This window comes from Myotis yumanensis, unplaced genomic scaffold, assembly GCF_028538775.1.
Source record: "Myotis yumanensis isolate MYYU_CA2020_CCGP unplaced genomic scaffold, mMyoYum1.0.hap1 SCAF_6, whole genome shotgun sequence".
NCBI lineage: Eukaryota > Metazoa > Chordata > Mammalia > Chiroptera > Vespertilionidae > Myotis > Myotis yumanensis.
Genome location: NW_027223757.1, coordinates 51,896,085 through 51,912,107, shown reverse-complemented (window position 1 = coordinate 51,912,107; position 16,023 = coordinate 51,896,085). Strand labels below are relative to the sequence as shown.

The following is a 16,023-nucleotide window of genomic DNA, read 5'->3' as shown; positions in this document are numbered from 1 at the left end:
TTTGTTACTAATGTTGTGGCCTCACCCCATAACAAAGAAACAGAATTTCCGGAGGATGAGGCCCAGAAATCAGGATTTTAAAAGATTCCCAGGTGATTCTAATGTGCAGCCAAGGTTGAGAACCACTGCTCTACGAGCATATATTCCTTTTCCCAGCTGCAATTAGAAAGTCAAGTTCCTTTTGGCTCCCTGATAGAGAAAGAGGAGGTCTGCAATTTCAGGAATCTGATCCCAGAGAAAGGGGTCAAATACAGCGTAAATCAGTGAGGGTGTTGTCAGGAAAGATCGGAAGAGGCTTGGTCGAGATGTGCAGTGATGGTTTGGCATCTCTGGAATCCTGCGATGACACAGCATAAACCCCGCCATTGCTCGTGGCCAGTACAAGTCAGTCAGCAAATACACACCCACCATCAGATCATGAGTGCTGCTAACTGGCATGGCAGGATGGCGATTTCTCTGGAAGCAGGGAGCTAGAGGACTCAGTAGGGAGTCAAGATTCCCGGCATTGCTGCCCTAACTGCATAGCACACACAGCCGTGCTCTCAGACCCACTCTTCACAGGTGTGACAGCTACAGCCCAGCTGAGCACTGCCATACCCCGGGGCAGCAGGTGAGGGCTGGACCTTCTTTCTGAGGTTAGCTCTGCAGCCAAGGACCGGTCTGCGGTTGGCTTAACGTTCCCACTGAATAAAATTGCTCCGCCTGCCGCGTGTTGTCTACTAACCCGACCGCAAAGCCCACCTTGCCCGTGGTGGTAACCAGTCTGCTTTGTGTGGGAGGTGCCCTGTGTCGGAGGGAGTGGAGTGGGTGCTGGAGAGCTGACCCATCTTCCTGCCTCCATGTTGTCCTGCAGGGGGATCAGACCGCCTTGCACCGTGCGGCCGTGGTGGGGAACACTGAGGTCATCTCGGCGCTCACCCAGGAGGGCTGTGCCCTGGACCGACAAGACAAGGTGAGGTGGGATGTGCCAGCCTGAGGACCCACACGCAAGATGTTATCATTCCTGAGGCTTATCCCTCAGGATTTAGTATGATGAAACCAGCCCAAATGTACTTAGAAAGAATATCTGATATTCCAGTAAATGAAAAACATTTTTAATTTATTTCTTTCGAAAAAATATATTTTTTTAATTGATTTTTAGGGAGAGAGGAAGGGAGAGGGGGAGAGAGAGAAACATCAATGTGAGAGTGAAACATCAATTGGCTGCCTCCTACACGCCCCACATCAGGGATCAAGGCAGCAACCTGGGCCTGTGTCCTGACCAGGAATCAGACCAACAACCTTTTGGTTCTTGGGATGATACCCAACCAACTGAGCCACACTGGCCAAGACTAAATTTATTTTTTCATCTTCCCCCTGTTTTATGGCAGCAGTGGACAACCACATAAACATAAATGGTTCCCCTACCCCCCCAAAAAAGTTTAGAAGTAATGACATGTGGAGGCATAAATGGGGAAAGGCATGTGCCATGCTTCTCCCACCCCCAACTGTTTTCATCTTCTCCTCCTCCTCCTGCTCTTTTTTTTTTTTTGATAAGTGAGCTTGTTAATTTTTAAAACAATATTGGAAGAAAAAAATAAGCAAAATAAAATTTTTTAATAAATCCCAGTGACATATATTAATACAGTGTTCTTAAATTGTCAAGCAACCTTAAAACATGGAACTTTCCAATGTAGAGCAATTCATCCTGTTTACTTTTTAAACACCTTTTTACTCAAGTGTATATACCGAAACATGCACAAATACTAAGTGCAGCTCCGTGAGTTCCCGCTACCTGAGCACACCTGCGTGCCCCTCAGATCAGGGAGCGGATCGTCACCAGCAGCCCGGGCCCCGCTCCAGGCACTTTCCCTTTGCCTCCTGCTTTGTGCAGTCAGTCCCACTGGCCAGGCCACACATCACCACTTCCCTTTCCACAGGCCCCACTCCCTGGCCTTCCCCTGTGAGTGTCGGCAGCTTTCCGCCTTGTCTGTTGGTGTGGCTGAAAGGCTAAACCAGACCCTGGACACGACTGGGGAGTGCACCTGCCCCGCCCCCAGCTGACTGCCCTGAGCCCTCGCCTGGAACAGCGCAGAGGGTGTTTCTGCTGCTCCTCTCCATGCTTCCCCCTCCCCAGCCCCACCCTCCACATCCCATTCCACCCCACTCAGTTCATTGCACTAATATATATATATATATATATATATATATATATATATATATATATATATTTAAAATAAATAAAGCAAATGCAAGCTATCTTTAATCGGTTGGTTTTTATTTAAAAGCTGCCTATATGAGACACTTATTTATCTTTTTCACAAATCACTGTTTTCACAGTGCCTGCTCAGTTCTTTGGGACCCTGAGGCTTTTGGATTAAGTTGGGTAAAATTAGAATCTGGGGAAGATAAAGGAAGGCGTAATCTACCTATCTGGTTCTTGGGCCCTGGAATTCATGAAGCTGGACTCTGTATTTGCCTGATCTTTGCAGGATTCTCTCTGGGGCCAGGAGCAGAGCAGAGCCCAAGGGGTGATGGAGGTGGGAAGGAATGGACATTAGTCCTGGTGTTGCGTTCTGTTCAATGCGACGCCTTTCTCAACAGGGGTCCCAAAGAGACTTAAGCCCCGACTCCTAAGGCATCCATTGTACATCACAAGTCTAGAATGCATCTAGAACGGTCCTTGTTATGTGCCATTTCTGGGAGAATGGAGGAACTAGCCACTCGCCTCATTTTCTGGGCTCTGTGATTCCAATAAGAAACCCCAGTGGGGAAGGCCTGTGGGGTGCCCTGAAAACTCACTCTGATGTATGGACTTCACCGAGATGAATGAGGCTGTGATGACGTGCTCGCTCTCTCTGTGTTCCTCAGGACGGGAACACGGCCCTGCACGAAGCATCCTGGCATGGGTTCAGCCAGTCAGTCAAGCTGCTCGTTAAAGCAGGAGCCAACGTGCTCGCCAAGAACAAGGTGAGGCCCGGCAGGTGCTAGAACTCATTCACAGGTGAGGATGGCTGCGGGTTCCTCCTCCCAGAGCAGAGAGCGCCCAGGGGAGCAGGAACCGGCAGGGAAGTGGAAGCCCGAAACCCCGTGGAGAGCAGAGTCTGCCTGGTGAGCAGGAGAACCCCTGGGGCCTTTGGCTTCCTCTGACCTCCCCTGGCTCTCACTGCTTAGCCGTTGGTTTATCCGCCTACGGTTGTCCTCATGGAGGCAGGAGAGGACAGCAGCATTCTCCATCCTCTTTTCCTCTGTCTCCCCCTCCTGTCACTCACCACGTCTCACCCTTTTCACTCCACCCCTCCTTCCGTGCTCATGACTGATGTGTCCCTGGATTTCAGAGGCCTCCCAGCAGCCTTATCAGCTGGCCTAGCCCTGCTGCCTGCTGCCCGGAAACCTTGCGGGAAAGCTCCTCCGCCGGACGCTGTCTCGGGCCTCCCCAGAGTGGCCTCCGCTCACGTCTGGAGCCTCTTCCCTGTGCCTTTCCCCGCATGTGCCTCCTGTGCTCAGCTTGGCTCACTGTCCCCTCTGGTGGCCCACTCCCATTGGGGTAGCCTGCTCCTCGTTTCTGCCTGTAGACCCCCACCCCTTCCCCAGGACAGGTCCCCACCCCCTGAAGGAAGATCCATGGGGCTGTTTCCTGCAGTGCTCCCGAGGCACTGCACACAGCTCTGTGCTGTCATTACTGGTTAAATGTTTTTCATGGCTCCCTCTTGGGTCAAAAGCTTGGGGGAAAGCAGCAAGCCATGTACCGTCATGTCTCCAGTAATGCCCGCTCGCTGCCCGGCAGACAAGTGGCTGCTCCCTTTCCCCGAACTGATACAGGGTCTGAAATGTGAGTGAGTGAGTTCATACCAACTCTGAGAAGTAGGTGGTTTCCAGCTCACGGATAAGGAAGCATAAGAGGGAACCAGTCTGTCCTGGACTGAAACTTATGATTCGTTTGTGAGTCAGTCAGGGCTGTAACCTAGCCTGGGTCTGTCTGCTCTGCCCATTGCATCCTGTCCTAACTATCGTGGAAAGCCATGGGGCCTCGCGCCAGGTCAGACAGCAGAGACCGTTGGAAGCACAGGTGAGGGGCCGTTCCGAAAGAGGGACTTGTACGTTCTGCGCCAGCCACAGCCTCTGGGGAAACCTCTAGAAAGGCTCTTCTCCCCACCCTCACCCCCCTACCTTTATTGAGGTACAACTGACAAGTAAACTTTAACATATTTAAAGTGTATACATTGTGAACGGATTCCTCCCGTTAGGTTTATTAACACATCCATCACTTCGCATATTTACATTTATTTATTTAATAAGATTCTACTCTTGGTAAATTTCAGTTATACAATACAGTGTTATCACTTATAGTCACCATGCTCTACGTTAGATCCTCAGACCTTGTTTATCTTATAACTAAAAGTGTGTACCCTTTTACCAACGTTGCCCTATTCCCCCTGCTCCTGGCCACCACTCTTCTACTCTTTGTTCCTCTGAGTTTGACTTTTTCTTTTTTAAATTCCACATATAGGGATACCATGTAGTATTTGTCTTTTTCTGCCTGGCTTATTTCACTTAGAATAAGATCCTCTAGGTTCATCCATGTTGTCACAAATAACAGGGTTTTTCTTTTTAAAGACGGAATCATATTCCATTGCATAAGAAGTGTGCTTCTTACTCAGTGAGCTTCGCAGCCCTGACTGGGGAATCTGTCTTATTCCTTAGAGTGGGAAAACGTCTGTCAGTATGTCTCCTGGGTCACATTTTTAAATAGTAGGTTTTGAGGTATAATTCATATACAGTAAAGTTCATCTTTCTTAGGTGTGCTGTCCTATGAATTTAGATAAATGTGTACAGTTGTGTAACCACCACCACAATCAAGGTAGAGAATCACCCCCAAAAGTTCCTTTGTCCCTTTTAGTGACAATCCCCCATTCACCCACCTGCTCCCAGCTCCTGGCTACCACCAATTTGTTTGCCTTTTGCAGAAGGTGATCTAAGTGGAATCACAATACGCAGCCTTTGTGTCTGACTTTTCTCACTTAGCGTAATGTTTTTAAGACTCTAACGTGTGCTTACATGGGTGATTAGTTCATTCGTTTTGATTGCTGAGCAATATTCCATTGCATGAATGTACCAGATTTTGTTTATGCTTACCCATGGTTTTACGTTTTCTTGATCCAAATGCTTTTCAGCATAATTGATATTTTTCTCACTGGCAAAATAAATGTTGGTATGATGTACTTCTAGCACCATCATATTCTTTTATTTCATTCATTTGTTCAGTACAGTTAATGACTCTCAGGAAGCCAGCGATGTTGAGACAACCTACGTGGGCAATGGGAATCATGTCAAGCCAAGCACTGAGCCCCTCGCATGAAATGGAGTATTTAAAATGTGGGCAGAGCCTTCGTGTTTGAGACCTAAGCCAGCGATGTTTCTCTAACTGGCTGCACTTTAAACTCTCCTGGGAAACTTTAAACAAAAAAAAGGGGGAAAGAAAAAACAACCACAAAAAATAAAAAAGTGAATCTGCCCTGATGGAGGGGCCTGGGTGACCAGCTGTCCCCGTTTGCCCTGCCGAGGGGTTTCCTAGAATGCTTGGCTTTCAGTGCTAAAACCTGAGCGCCAGGCTCCACCCCCAGGTGGAGTAAATCAGAGTCCCTAGACCTGCAGCTGTGCAGCATTTGTGCCGGCTGCCAGGGGATTCATATGGGCGGCAAAGGGTTGATGGCCATTGTACTCACTAAACCCTCAGGCTGTCAACTCCTCCGGTTTCCTGGAGGCAACAGTGAGGAAGAAAGCCTACCTGGGCGGTTAGAGGTGAGGTTAGGAGAGGGAAGGTAAGTGAACTGGCAGCAGACAGTTTTCCTCTGTTCTTTTTTTATTTTTAATGACTCACTTCTCTTTCCAAAAGGTAAGGAAATAACATTCCTGAGTGTGGGCAGACAGTGCACTGTGGTCCAGAAGGAGTGAACTAGGTGAGGGAAGAGCCAACAGGCAGGGTAGAAGCGTAGAGGCCACACAGCTGCAGGACAGACACTATGTCTTTAACCCCCTGAGTGCTCCAAGGCTCGCTCAGATCACCCCCAGAGCTCTCCCCTCGCTGCCTGCTTGTTTGGTTACTTTTCTACGGTAGCAGCAGCCTTACAGGCCCTACTGCCATAGCCTCACAGAGTTCTGTCTGTGACTTCTTTCTGCCAGGTCGCAGGGGCATCGTTCTGACCTGGGCTGTCATTGCGATGTGGCATGTTGAAGGCAGAGGGGCCCTATCCGTATGCTAAGTGACAGGCGCAGTAGTGTTGCCTGTTACGTGGGGATCTTTTCCATAGTTCAAATTTTGTTTCAAGAAAAATACGAGAATGGACGGTTTGAAAAAGGCTACAGTATAATCTTAGGTACCCTTAGCCTGCACGTAGGAGGTGGCCTGTTTTGCCCTCTCTGCCTTCATTGGCAGTGTTGTAGCCACAGCTTTTATCCGTGTTGCAGTCTTCTCTAAAAGGAACATACCACAGGCATGTGCACAGCATTTTACCGTTAAGGAAATCCCCTCCTGGGCCCTGAGTCCATCCTCACAGCCTCAGCATAACGGGTCACGCTGCATTTTACAGGTAAGGAACTCAAGGCTGAGGGTATTAAGAGCCTTGACCAGTGCCTGTCAACCTGTTAAAGGCAGAGCCAGGCCTTGGAACCACGGTTTTATGACAGATGTGACTCTCTCTCTCTTCCTGTTTGGGTTCCTAATTAAACGTTCTTGCCACTGAAACCCCTTCTGGGTCTGCCCGTTAGGAAGCAGTGAATGTGAGCTCTGACTTGTCTTCTGTGTCGCCCCTCTGTAAGGTCTGCTCCGTGCGGGGCTGCGGAGCACCGAGTTGCTAACGTGTCCTCCCTTCTCTTGCCTCTCTCCAAGGCGGGGAACACGGCCCTGCACCTGGCCTGCCAGAACAGCCACTCCCAGAGCACTCGCGTCCTCCTGCTGGGCGGGTCCCGCGCCGACCTCAAAAATAACGTGGGTGAACAACACCGGCTTCTGTCCTGCTTGCTTGTGTCAGTCACCTTAGAAAACAACCCTGAAAGCATTCTTGAGTGTTAACACCTAGAAAATAAAAATGAACAGTGTCTGGGGGCTATCTATAAAGCATTCATTTTTTGGGTGATTTCCTAAAGGGTCATTTAGGAGCATGAGAGGAGGAATCAGGAGACTTGGAAACACTGTTCCCCTCACTCCTCGACCTCGATTTGTTTTATCATTTCCTATAGTGTGTGCTGGTGAATGAATCTAGGGAACCGCTAAGTGTCTTAAGAAGGGCTCTGCCCGCAGTGTTTACTGTTAGCAAACACTGAATGATGTGTGCAGGGGAGGTCGCCTGATGCTACATGCCCGGCGTCTACAAACCAGTGAGAGGCATCCTGGGAATGAGCTGGTGGTCAGTAGTCTGAGAGGATGCCGGCCTGAGAGGTCACCTGGTGTCCCTCTCTCCGCAAAGAGCTGCCTTTCCTTTCTGAGTCCCAGGCCCCAGCCACTCGACGAGGGAACCTGACTGCGGCATCTCTTTAAGAAATGGCCTTAGTTGGGGGCAGACACATCGAAGGTGCTTCTCAGAATGCCCCGCACCTCGGCTGTGAGCTTGGCTCCTTCTTAATCTGGGGAGAAAACTATGCTGAATGGTCGCTATCGCTAGACAGCACTGGAATAGAATGTGAGGGGAATGCCGCAGACTGTCAGGACTTTGTCTCCAGTTTTGTTGTCTTTGGGGGCAGCTTGGCCTGTGACCACTAAGGAAAACCCTGACCCTGAGTCTTTCTGACTCCCCTCTTTATGCCGTGCCAGCTCCCCAGACTGCACTGCTCCATGTGGGATATTGGGGTCCGACTAAAATGGGATGGTGCTTGAATTTTTTAGAAGATATGTGATCTTAAAATCCAGCCACTTGCCCTGCTGCCCTGTCCGTAGAGCCATGACAGGTCTATGAAGGGGAAGGCTCGTTCCCAAAGCAGTGCTCGTGGTCTTCATGCCGTGTACTCCTGAGTCTGGGTTCTAGGAGACGGTGGGGGTCAGTGGATTCTTATCAGGTGCTGGGTAAGAAGAAGCTGTCTTGGCTATTGAGGAGGTCTCATGGGGAGCATGCACCCAGCGTCTGAAACCCAAAAGCAGAGAAGTGCCTGGAGGAAGATCAGCAGGGCTGCAGACAGCAGCAACGGGCTGGTGGTCCCGGAGTGGAGCCTCCATGGGTGAAAGAGATGCTTATCACTCAGGCCGACACCCTCTAAAGAATATACACTAGTCTGCCAGCTTTTAAATGCTCTTCCTTTTTACTTTCTCTGTCTTGTTTTGTAACCACTCAGACCGTGCTTAGAGTGTGATTTCTGTCCGCAGGCAGGCGACACCTGTTTGCACGTTGCCGCGCGCTATAATCACTTGTCCATCATTAAGCTCCTCCTCAGTGCTTTCTGTTCTGTCCATGAAAAGAACCAGGTCAGTGCATGTGCCCTCCCCATGGCTGCCCGGTCCCCTTCCCACAAGGCTCACTGACAGGTGTATGAGCCCAGACGGGAGCAGAAGCTGCTGGGAGCCTCTCTCTGCCTGGCACTCGGCCAGTGCTGGCCTTCCAGTGGCCCTGGTGTATCTGGCCTCCTAATCATCCCAGTGCATACCACCACATTTGCATATTGAACATCCCCTGGAGATCCTGGGGTGGGGTTTTGTTTTTAATGTGATTTTACAAAGGAAACCGGCAAGAATGTGGCTCAGTCATATGCAAGGAAAAGGCATCTCGCAACTCGAGTTCTGTTCCTTGCGCTGCCACGTTACTGAGCTGCTGGTTTCTGTGAATTTGGGCACATGACCTATCTCTTTGCTATACAAGGGGGTTTTGAAATAAAGCTGTGATTATTACAGTGTTCCTGGAAATGTGCTTGACTTTCAGTAGTTATTTAGATTGTTTTTAAACAATTGATATGTATTGATACCTGAGCGATGCATTGTTTGGCTTTTCTGAGTTTGGGTACATATATCTGAAATTTAAAACATAGATCGTTATTCAGATTGAATATACCCAGTTGTGGTGGTTTCTAACCCTGGCTGCACGTAAGAATCAGCAGGAATTAACACTTGGGTTGCGGGAAACGAGTTAAGTCGGCTCGCGTGAATTGCGCGTACTCGGCGGGAGCCGTCTTAACTCGGTTCATATAGATTTGCGGTGGAGTGCGGGAAACGTGTAAATTCGGGCCGATTGTAACTGCGTATTACCAAATATTTGTTTCAAAGATACCTACCTGCGTATGCGAACCGTTTCATACCCATTTCAATCGAACCCATACTTCAAAAGACATAGGAATTTTAAACTAACTCTGATTTTGCGCGGGAAACCTAAATAATTGCCCACGCCAGCTTATATTGTGGCGGGAAATTCACCCGACACCAGAGTGTTAAAAATACCAATGCTGAATTTCACCCCAGCTTAAATGTCCAGAATATTCAGGTAATGGGATTTATAAAGAGCTCCTGGCCTGGGTGTGCAAATAGGATTGAGACCACTGACCTGGCTCAATAGCCAAGTCATCATTCTACAGCCCCCCAGGGGATTCCGGTTCATCAGATTACCCTACACAGCCCCCACTAACCAGTGCTTCTCAGCCGTGGTGCGTGTTTCAGTCACCTGGGAACTTTGAAAACTCACCAGGCCCAACACCCCCTCCTCCCCCAGACCTCCCACCAGAATGTCTGGGGCGGGACCCAGGCATCAGTAGTTTTTAAAGCTCCCCGCCTGATTCCAGTGAGCAGCCAAGATTGGAAACCACGGCCACACAGCTCCCCGCCCCCAGCACACAGCTAAGTGACTCAGCAATGAAATAAGTCCCCCGGCACACACTGGGGAAGAAGGCCATGGGGTGACTGAATGTTCATGCTGTCAGGAAAAACGTATCAGAGTGCTCTACCTGATCACCTGATGGTGGAGAACGAATTATTCTACTTCTCCCACGTTTGACTGGCTTATTTATATTATTCTGTCTGGAGTTTAAAAAAAAAACAAAAAACCAGCATCTGCATTTAGAATTGACTCACCACGCTGCATTTGTCCAAATCCTCCTTTCATAGTTGATTGTCTGAGAACATTTTTTTCTTTTGTAAAGAAAATATGAACTTATAGGCTATTTGGTGAGAAATTGGAAACAGCTGGTGTTCCGTGATCACTGGTTCTCAGCAAAGAGCACCGTGAGCCTGCAAGTGATTCCCAGCGGCCCCGCACATCCTCATTCTAGCACTCAGAAACCAAGGGTTCTCTGCTCTCTCCCCTGCCTGGGCAGTGGGACATGGCCCAGAGCTCCAGGATGGCCCACCTGCCGGCCCCTGGCTACCTGCCATCTTGCCTTAGTGTAGGATCCAGGTCTGACCATTCTCAACAACCCAGCCCAGCATTACTTTACCTGTGATTTCTGGCATCTCCAGTCAAAAAGGAATGTGATAATTGTGCATAGCTCATTTAGTTCAACGAACTTTATATTTTATTGATTTTTTACAGAGAGGAAGGGAGTGGGATAGAGAGATAGAAACATCGATGAGAGAGAAACATCGATCAGCTGCCTCCTGCACACCCCCCACTGGGGATGTGCCCACAACCAAGGTACATGCCCTTGACTGGAATCGAACCCGGGACCCTTCAGTCCGCAGGCCGACACTCTATCCACTGAGCCAAACCAGCCAGGGCAAGTTCAACGAACTTTAGAGAGATCCACATAACACTTGAGCAAAGGGCCCCCCCCTCTCAGTCACATTGTAGATTGACTTTGAAAAGCCACCAGCAGGGCATGGGATGAAAAGCTGGAGGGCTGTGGGCCATGATCAGATGGGGTTTAGCAAACTTTCTTCTGATTAATTTCAGGCTGGAGACACAGCGCTTCATGTTGCTGCTTCCCTAAACCATAAGAAGGTGGTTAAAATCTTACTGGAAGCGGGAGCAGATGTAACCATTGTTAATAATGTAAGTCGAGTTGGGGCAATAGTTTCTAAAGCCCTTTCCACCCCTTTGCAGAATGGGCATGTTGTTGCTACCTCACCTCCTACAGACTCTGAGGGCATATAGCCTCGCCAGCTTCACTCTGGAAGAATGTAGGGTTCTAATAGCCATAACCCTTGGGGCCCTCGGGTGGACTTGGGAGACTCTTGAGTTTAGCTGCCCCATGAGTTGACAAGCCCAGAGGACTCATCTTTAGATTCCTGGCTGACGTGAGCACACCTTGGCGTGAAAAGGTCAGGGATGTCTAAGTAAAGGGATGTTAACTGTTCACAGGTGTGGTCCTCAAGAAAATGGCCATATGGTCATCAGATTAATCATCCTCACAACTTCTAACTCCTTTTTCTCCAAAATCGCCTTATCTCCTTTCTCAGTATCTCCCTCCCTCTGCCCTTCCTCTAGCACCCTCCCCTTCCTCTCTCCCAGATCCTGTAGCAGCCACCAGCTCAGGTGCCTGTTTTTCTAGGCTGCTCTGTGGTCTGTGCCCTCCTGAATCAGACTCGAGGGGCCAGAACAGTTGTGTGAGTGAGTGTCTGGGAGTCAAGGGGGTTGAAGCTGGTGAAGGCTCCTGTGGGTGGTTTCCCCTCCCTCCTCACAGTTCTGGTACCTTATGGGTGGTACCTTACGGTACCTCTCCCCTGATGCCTTGAACACTTTCCCCATGCTGGGAATCCCACTGTTATCAACTCTCGGTGTTTGGCTTACCCACCCTAGAGCCTCCATTGTGGCCAGAGCTTCCTCGTTTGTTTTTGCAATCCAGTTCCTGAGACTCTGGCTGGGCCTCACCTGCCCGTCCAGGTGTCTTCTTTCCTGTTCTCCAGGGACATGTCATTGCTTGGCTGGATTTTATGATCCTTTGAGTTTCCTCAACTGAAATCTTCCACCTTGGCCTGTCTGCTTTTCACCTTCCAGAAAGCATTCCAAGGCGGACAGTGCCCCTGACCCTGGCCTCCCGGAGCACTCACTGCCCATGGGGTCAGCACTTACCCTCTCTTGCTGCGGCCTCAGGTGGAACTTGGTTCCCTTGTTGGGAGGAGGCTCAAGAGCAGGGCCACTTTGTATGTGTGTTTCGGTGCTGGTGTGACTGAGTGCAGGGTTGCTGTCCCAGGTGGGCTACGTGCATGCGGGGTTCACCAGTTCTCACTTGTCCTCCCCTGTGCCCTTCCTCAGGCAGGCCAGACCCCACTGGAGACCGCCCGCTACCACAATAATCCGGAAGTTGCTCTTCTCCTCACTAAAGCTCCCCAGGTAGGACTTCCTGCATTTTCTGCTGCATGGATTATGTGGGGCTACAAAGTCACTGGGAGTCTCTGGTTGCAATGTCCTGAAGCCAATTCAAATGGCCTTAAACAGGGGCTCACTAACCAGGCCGTGGGAAATGTGGGGACCCAGGTGGGCCTCCGGGATAACCAGCACCAGGACTTCAGGCCCAGCAGGCTGTTCTTCATGGATGGGCATGATTTTGTCTCCACCAGCTTCCTGGATTATAACTCCCTGGGTACTCAGCCAGGAAAAAGTTCCAGTTTAAAACATCGCCGGAGAGCTTGGGGCAAGTACCCTGAGCAAGTGTGGCAAGGGCTTTAGGAAGATGGCCACATCCAGGGGACCATGTGGTCATGGCTACTTAGAGCAGCGGTTCTCAACCTGTGGGTCGCGACCCCTTTGGCGGTCGAACGACCCTTTCACAGGGGTCGCCTAAGACCATCCATCCTGCATATCCAATATTTACATTACGATTCATAACAGTAGCAACATTACAGTTATGAAGTAGCAATGAAAATAATTGTATGGTTGGGTCACAAGATGAGGAACTGTATTTAAAGGGCCAGAAGGTTGAGAACCACTGACTTAGAGTCAGTTAAGTACGGTATCATTTTCTTTTTATTGAAGAGTGGTATTTTGGTAATCAGTCAATTAAAAAAAAAAAGATGACATATCATTTGAGTTGAGGTTGAAATTATTTAAGTAATAAAGAAATTTTATAGTGATAATTTATAAGCGAGTCATAATTTCAGCACCCCGAAATAACTTTTGTTTCTTCATATTACCTTCCACTGACACGTAATTTTTACATAATTGTGCCTACAATGTATGCACCTTTTGTAGTGTGCCCTCTATTCTGACTGTAATAGGAAAGTGCTCTGCAGTCAGCACACTTATTCATCTTAATGGAGGCACAGTATTATTTTTTATTGCTGTCTCTGTTTTGTTAAACCATTTCCTTAACATAGGACATTTAGGTTATTTCCCAGTTGGAGCTATTCTGTGTTACAGTATAGTAAACACTGATTTGCTTTCCACCGCACTCTGACTACTGCTGCAAGAAGGTACGTGTCAGGGAGCCGAGGAGGCCTGGACACCAGCCTGCTGCCTCGTGGCTCAATCCCGGCCAGCCCAGGGTTCCGCACGGCCCTGTTGCATTTAAGTTTTAAAAACATGCCTGATAGAAGCAGCTTCTGGAATAGGTTAATGTTTTTGTCTTTTGCAAAGTTGATCACCCTCTTGTGGGTGGAGTTGGTCCTTCTCAGTGGTCCCTGGAGGTCACAGAGCCCCGGGCAGGCGCAAGTCAGTGCTCCTTGCGAAAAGGCTGCGCTTCTCTCTCGTTATTAACAAAGAATTCGTCAGTGGAGTCAGTTCATGAACCCTGGACTGATTCCACTGACTAAAAAGCACAAGGAGCTACGTGCTTTTCATCACAGTTATCAGAATTCATCACAATTATCTGGCATTTCCATGTTTGGCCATTTGATGGACAGCCAGCGTGTGGCTCAGCCACCTGAAGTTCATCAAGTATTGTGGGTGGATGGTCCCAGGCACACAGAGACTGATGGGCCTTTGACCCAGCTGTTCTTCCGGAGCCCAAGGATCTTCATCCACAGACAGTTTGCCTGTGCAGTTCTCCTTTCGTGTTTCCAGTTAAAAACGACTCACGCGCCCAGCCGGCGTGGCTCAGTGGTTGAGTGTTGTCCTATGAACCAGGAGGTCACGGTTTGATTCCTGGTCAGGGCACATGCCCGGGTTGTAGGCTTGATCCCCAGTGTGAGGCATGCAGGAATATATTTACAAAACAAAACAAAAAAACGGCTTAAGCAAGTTTTTCCACGCCCACATTGAATAGCATATAGGATGACATTTTTTGAAAGTTGATTTTATATAATTGTACATGCTAAACCCTATTCTCAACACAAAGAAGGAACTTTGGAATATGCATAAAATTATATGCCTGCTGTTCTGTTGTTACAGAAATAGCCTTCCTGTTTGTTTTGTCTGAAATAAGAAATCCCTGTGCCTTGGTGCCTTAGTCGGCCATGGATTTTGATGGTTCACAGGAGAACCAAGGCTGTTTCTTTCCAAGCCTTTAGATCAGTATTCCCTGATTTCTGTGAATTGGGAAAAGATTGATATTTCATTTGGTGGATACATGATTTTTCAATGGCTGGTAACATGGTTTATGGAGGGATTTTTTTCTGGTGATTATTTTTAGCTTGGGTGACCTCTGAGTGTCATTTCTCATTTTTAAAAAAATAAATTTTATTGATTTTTTACAGAGAGGAAGGGAAAGGGATAGAGAGTTAGAAACATCGATGAGAGAGAAACATTGATCAGCTGCCTCCTGCACACCTCCTACTGGGGATGTGCCGGCAACCAAGGTACATGCCCTTAACCGGGATTGAACCTGGGACCCTTCAGTCCTCAGTCTGACGCTCTATCACTGAGCCAAACCAGTTAGGGCTCATTTCTCATTTTTGATTGACATGGTTCAATAGTGCTTCTGAGAGTGAACTTCAGGCAGAACCTGGTACTGTATCCTGTTGTAAGTGTCCATTAAATGAGTCACTTCCTTTTATCAGACTCAACTTTTAATTATTCTAAACGTAGCTTTAGAAACAGCTCAGGACAGTGGTTCTCAGACTTTTGGTTTAAGGACCCTTTTAAAATATTTTGGAGGCAACAAGGAGCTTTGTTTATGTAAATTTTATTCATCAGTAGTTATCATAATTCAAATTAAACTTGAGAAATATTAAAGGTGTTTATTAATTTACAAATTAGAAGTCCATTTTGTGTTAGTAGAAATAGCATTATCTTGTGAAAAAAATTTCTTTCAGAAAAATTGAGAAGAGCAGCATTGTTTTACATTTGTGCAGATCTCCTTACTGTCCATCTTATTTAGAAGGTAGCAGGGTTCATTGATTTCTGCCCGCTGTCTGCTGCATTACCACGTATGCAGCCCCTGGTAAATGCCCCTGTGCACCCTGGAGAGAGTGAGAGTGAAAAGGGCCACATCATCTTCATAGTAGAAAAAGTCTTAATATCATGGCCCAGGGGTCCCTAGACTTTCAGAACTGCTGGCTCAGGGGGTGAGAAGAGGGTTTAAAAATGAGGTTTATCAGCAGGCAGATATTGTCAGGGGTTTTCCCTTTATGTGATACCCACTGCCTGTAAAGGTTCTTTTTGTCGTCATGGTGTCACTTGAACATATGAACAGGAGAAGAAAGTCTGAAACTGAGATGAAAAATACTTTGGGGAACTTCAGAGAGCCCTTGTCTGTTTATATAAGAGAACAATAACATGTTTATTGCAGAAAGACAGAGTGACCTTGAAAAGTGTTTCCACCTTCGGACCTCCTTGGTGAAAGGAGCTGAACCCTGGAAGTGGGAGTAGGGGCTGGGGGAAGGGCATGGAGCTGGGCCAGTGCTGGTCTCCATCTGTACTCTGGTTAAGCATCTTCTGGGCGTGGAGGCAGCCGACAGTGACTGAGGGTCCGAGGTGCGCCAGCCACCTCCTTTGTCTTGGTTAATCCCAGCAACTCTTCCTGTGTTTACATTTGAGAAGATAGAGCAGAGGTGTCAGATAACTTGCCCAGAGATTCTATAGCTGCTGGGTACCATCCCTGGGCCTGTCGGACTCCATGTACCTGCCTGTGTCCATTCCCCCTCTCTAAGGGGCCGACCAAATGCTTCCTTTTGGGGAAGAGGTTCCTGCCCCATGGTGGGTACCATGGATCATAGATGTATCTCAATATTATTGAATCAAATACATGACTTGGATA

General features: G+C 48.3%; 1 protein-coding gene across 10 annotated transcripts in view; it reads left to right on the top strand.

Annotated features, from left to right (window-relative positions):
* Positions 1–16,023, top strand: part of ANKRD6 (ankyrin repeat domain 6) — a 148,348-nt gene that overhangs the window by 121,647 nt on the left and 10,678 nt on the right. For 7 of the 10 annotated variants that reach the window (XR_011471849.1, XM_070418087.1, XM_070418084.1 and 4 more), the window contains 6 exons: positions 854–952; positions 2,851–2,949; positions 6,869–6,967; positions 8,336–8,434; positions 10,842–10,940; positions 12,144–12,221. Coding sequence is in view for 9 of the 10 variants with exons in the window: in XM_070418087.1 (XP_070274188.1) it covers positions 854–952; positions 2,851–2,949; positions 6,869–6,967; positions 8,336–8,434; positions 10,842–10,940; positions 12,144–12,221 (573 nt within the window). In the remaining variant the exon portion in view is untranslated. The remainder of the gene's footprint in view (positions 1–853; positions 953–2,850; positions 2,950–6,868; positions 6,968–8,335; positions 8,435–10,841; positions 10,941–12,143; positions 12,222–16,023) is intronic. The other 3 variants (XM_070418088.1, XM_070418090.1, XM_070418092.1) reach the window with 3 other exon arrangements.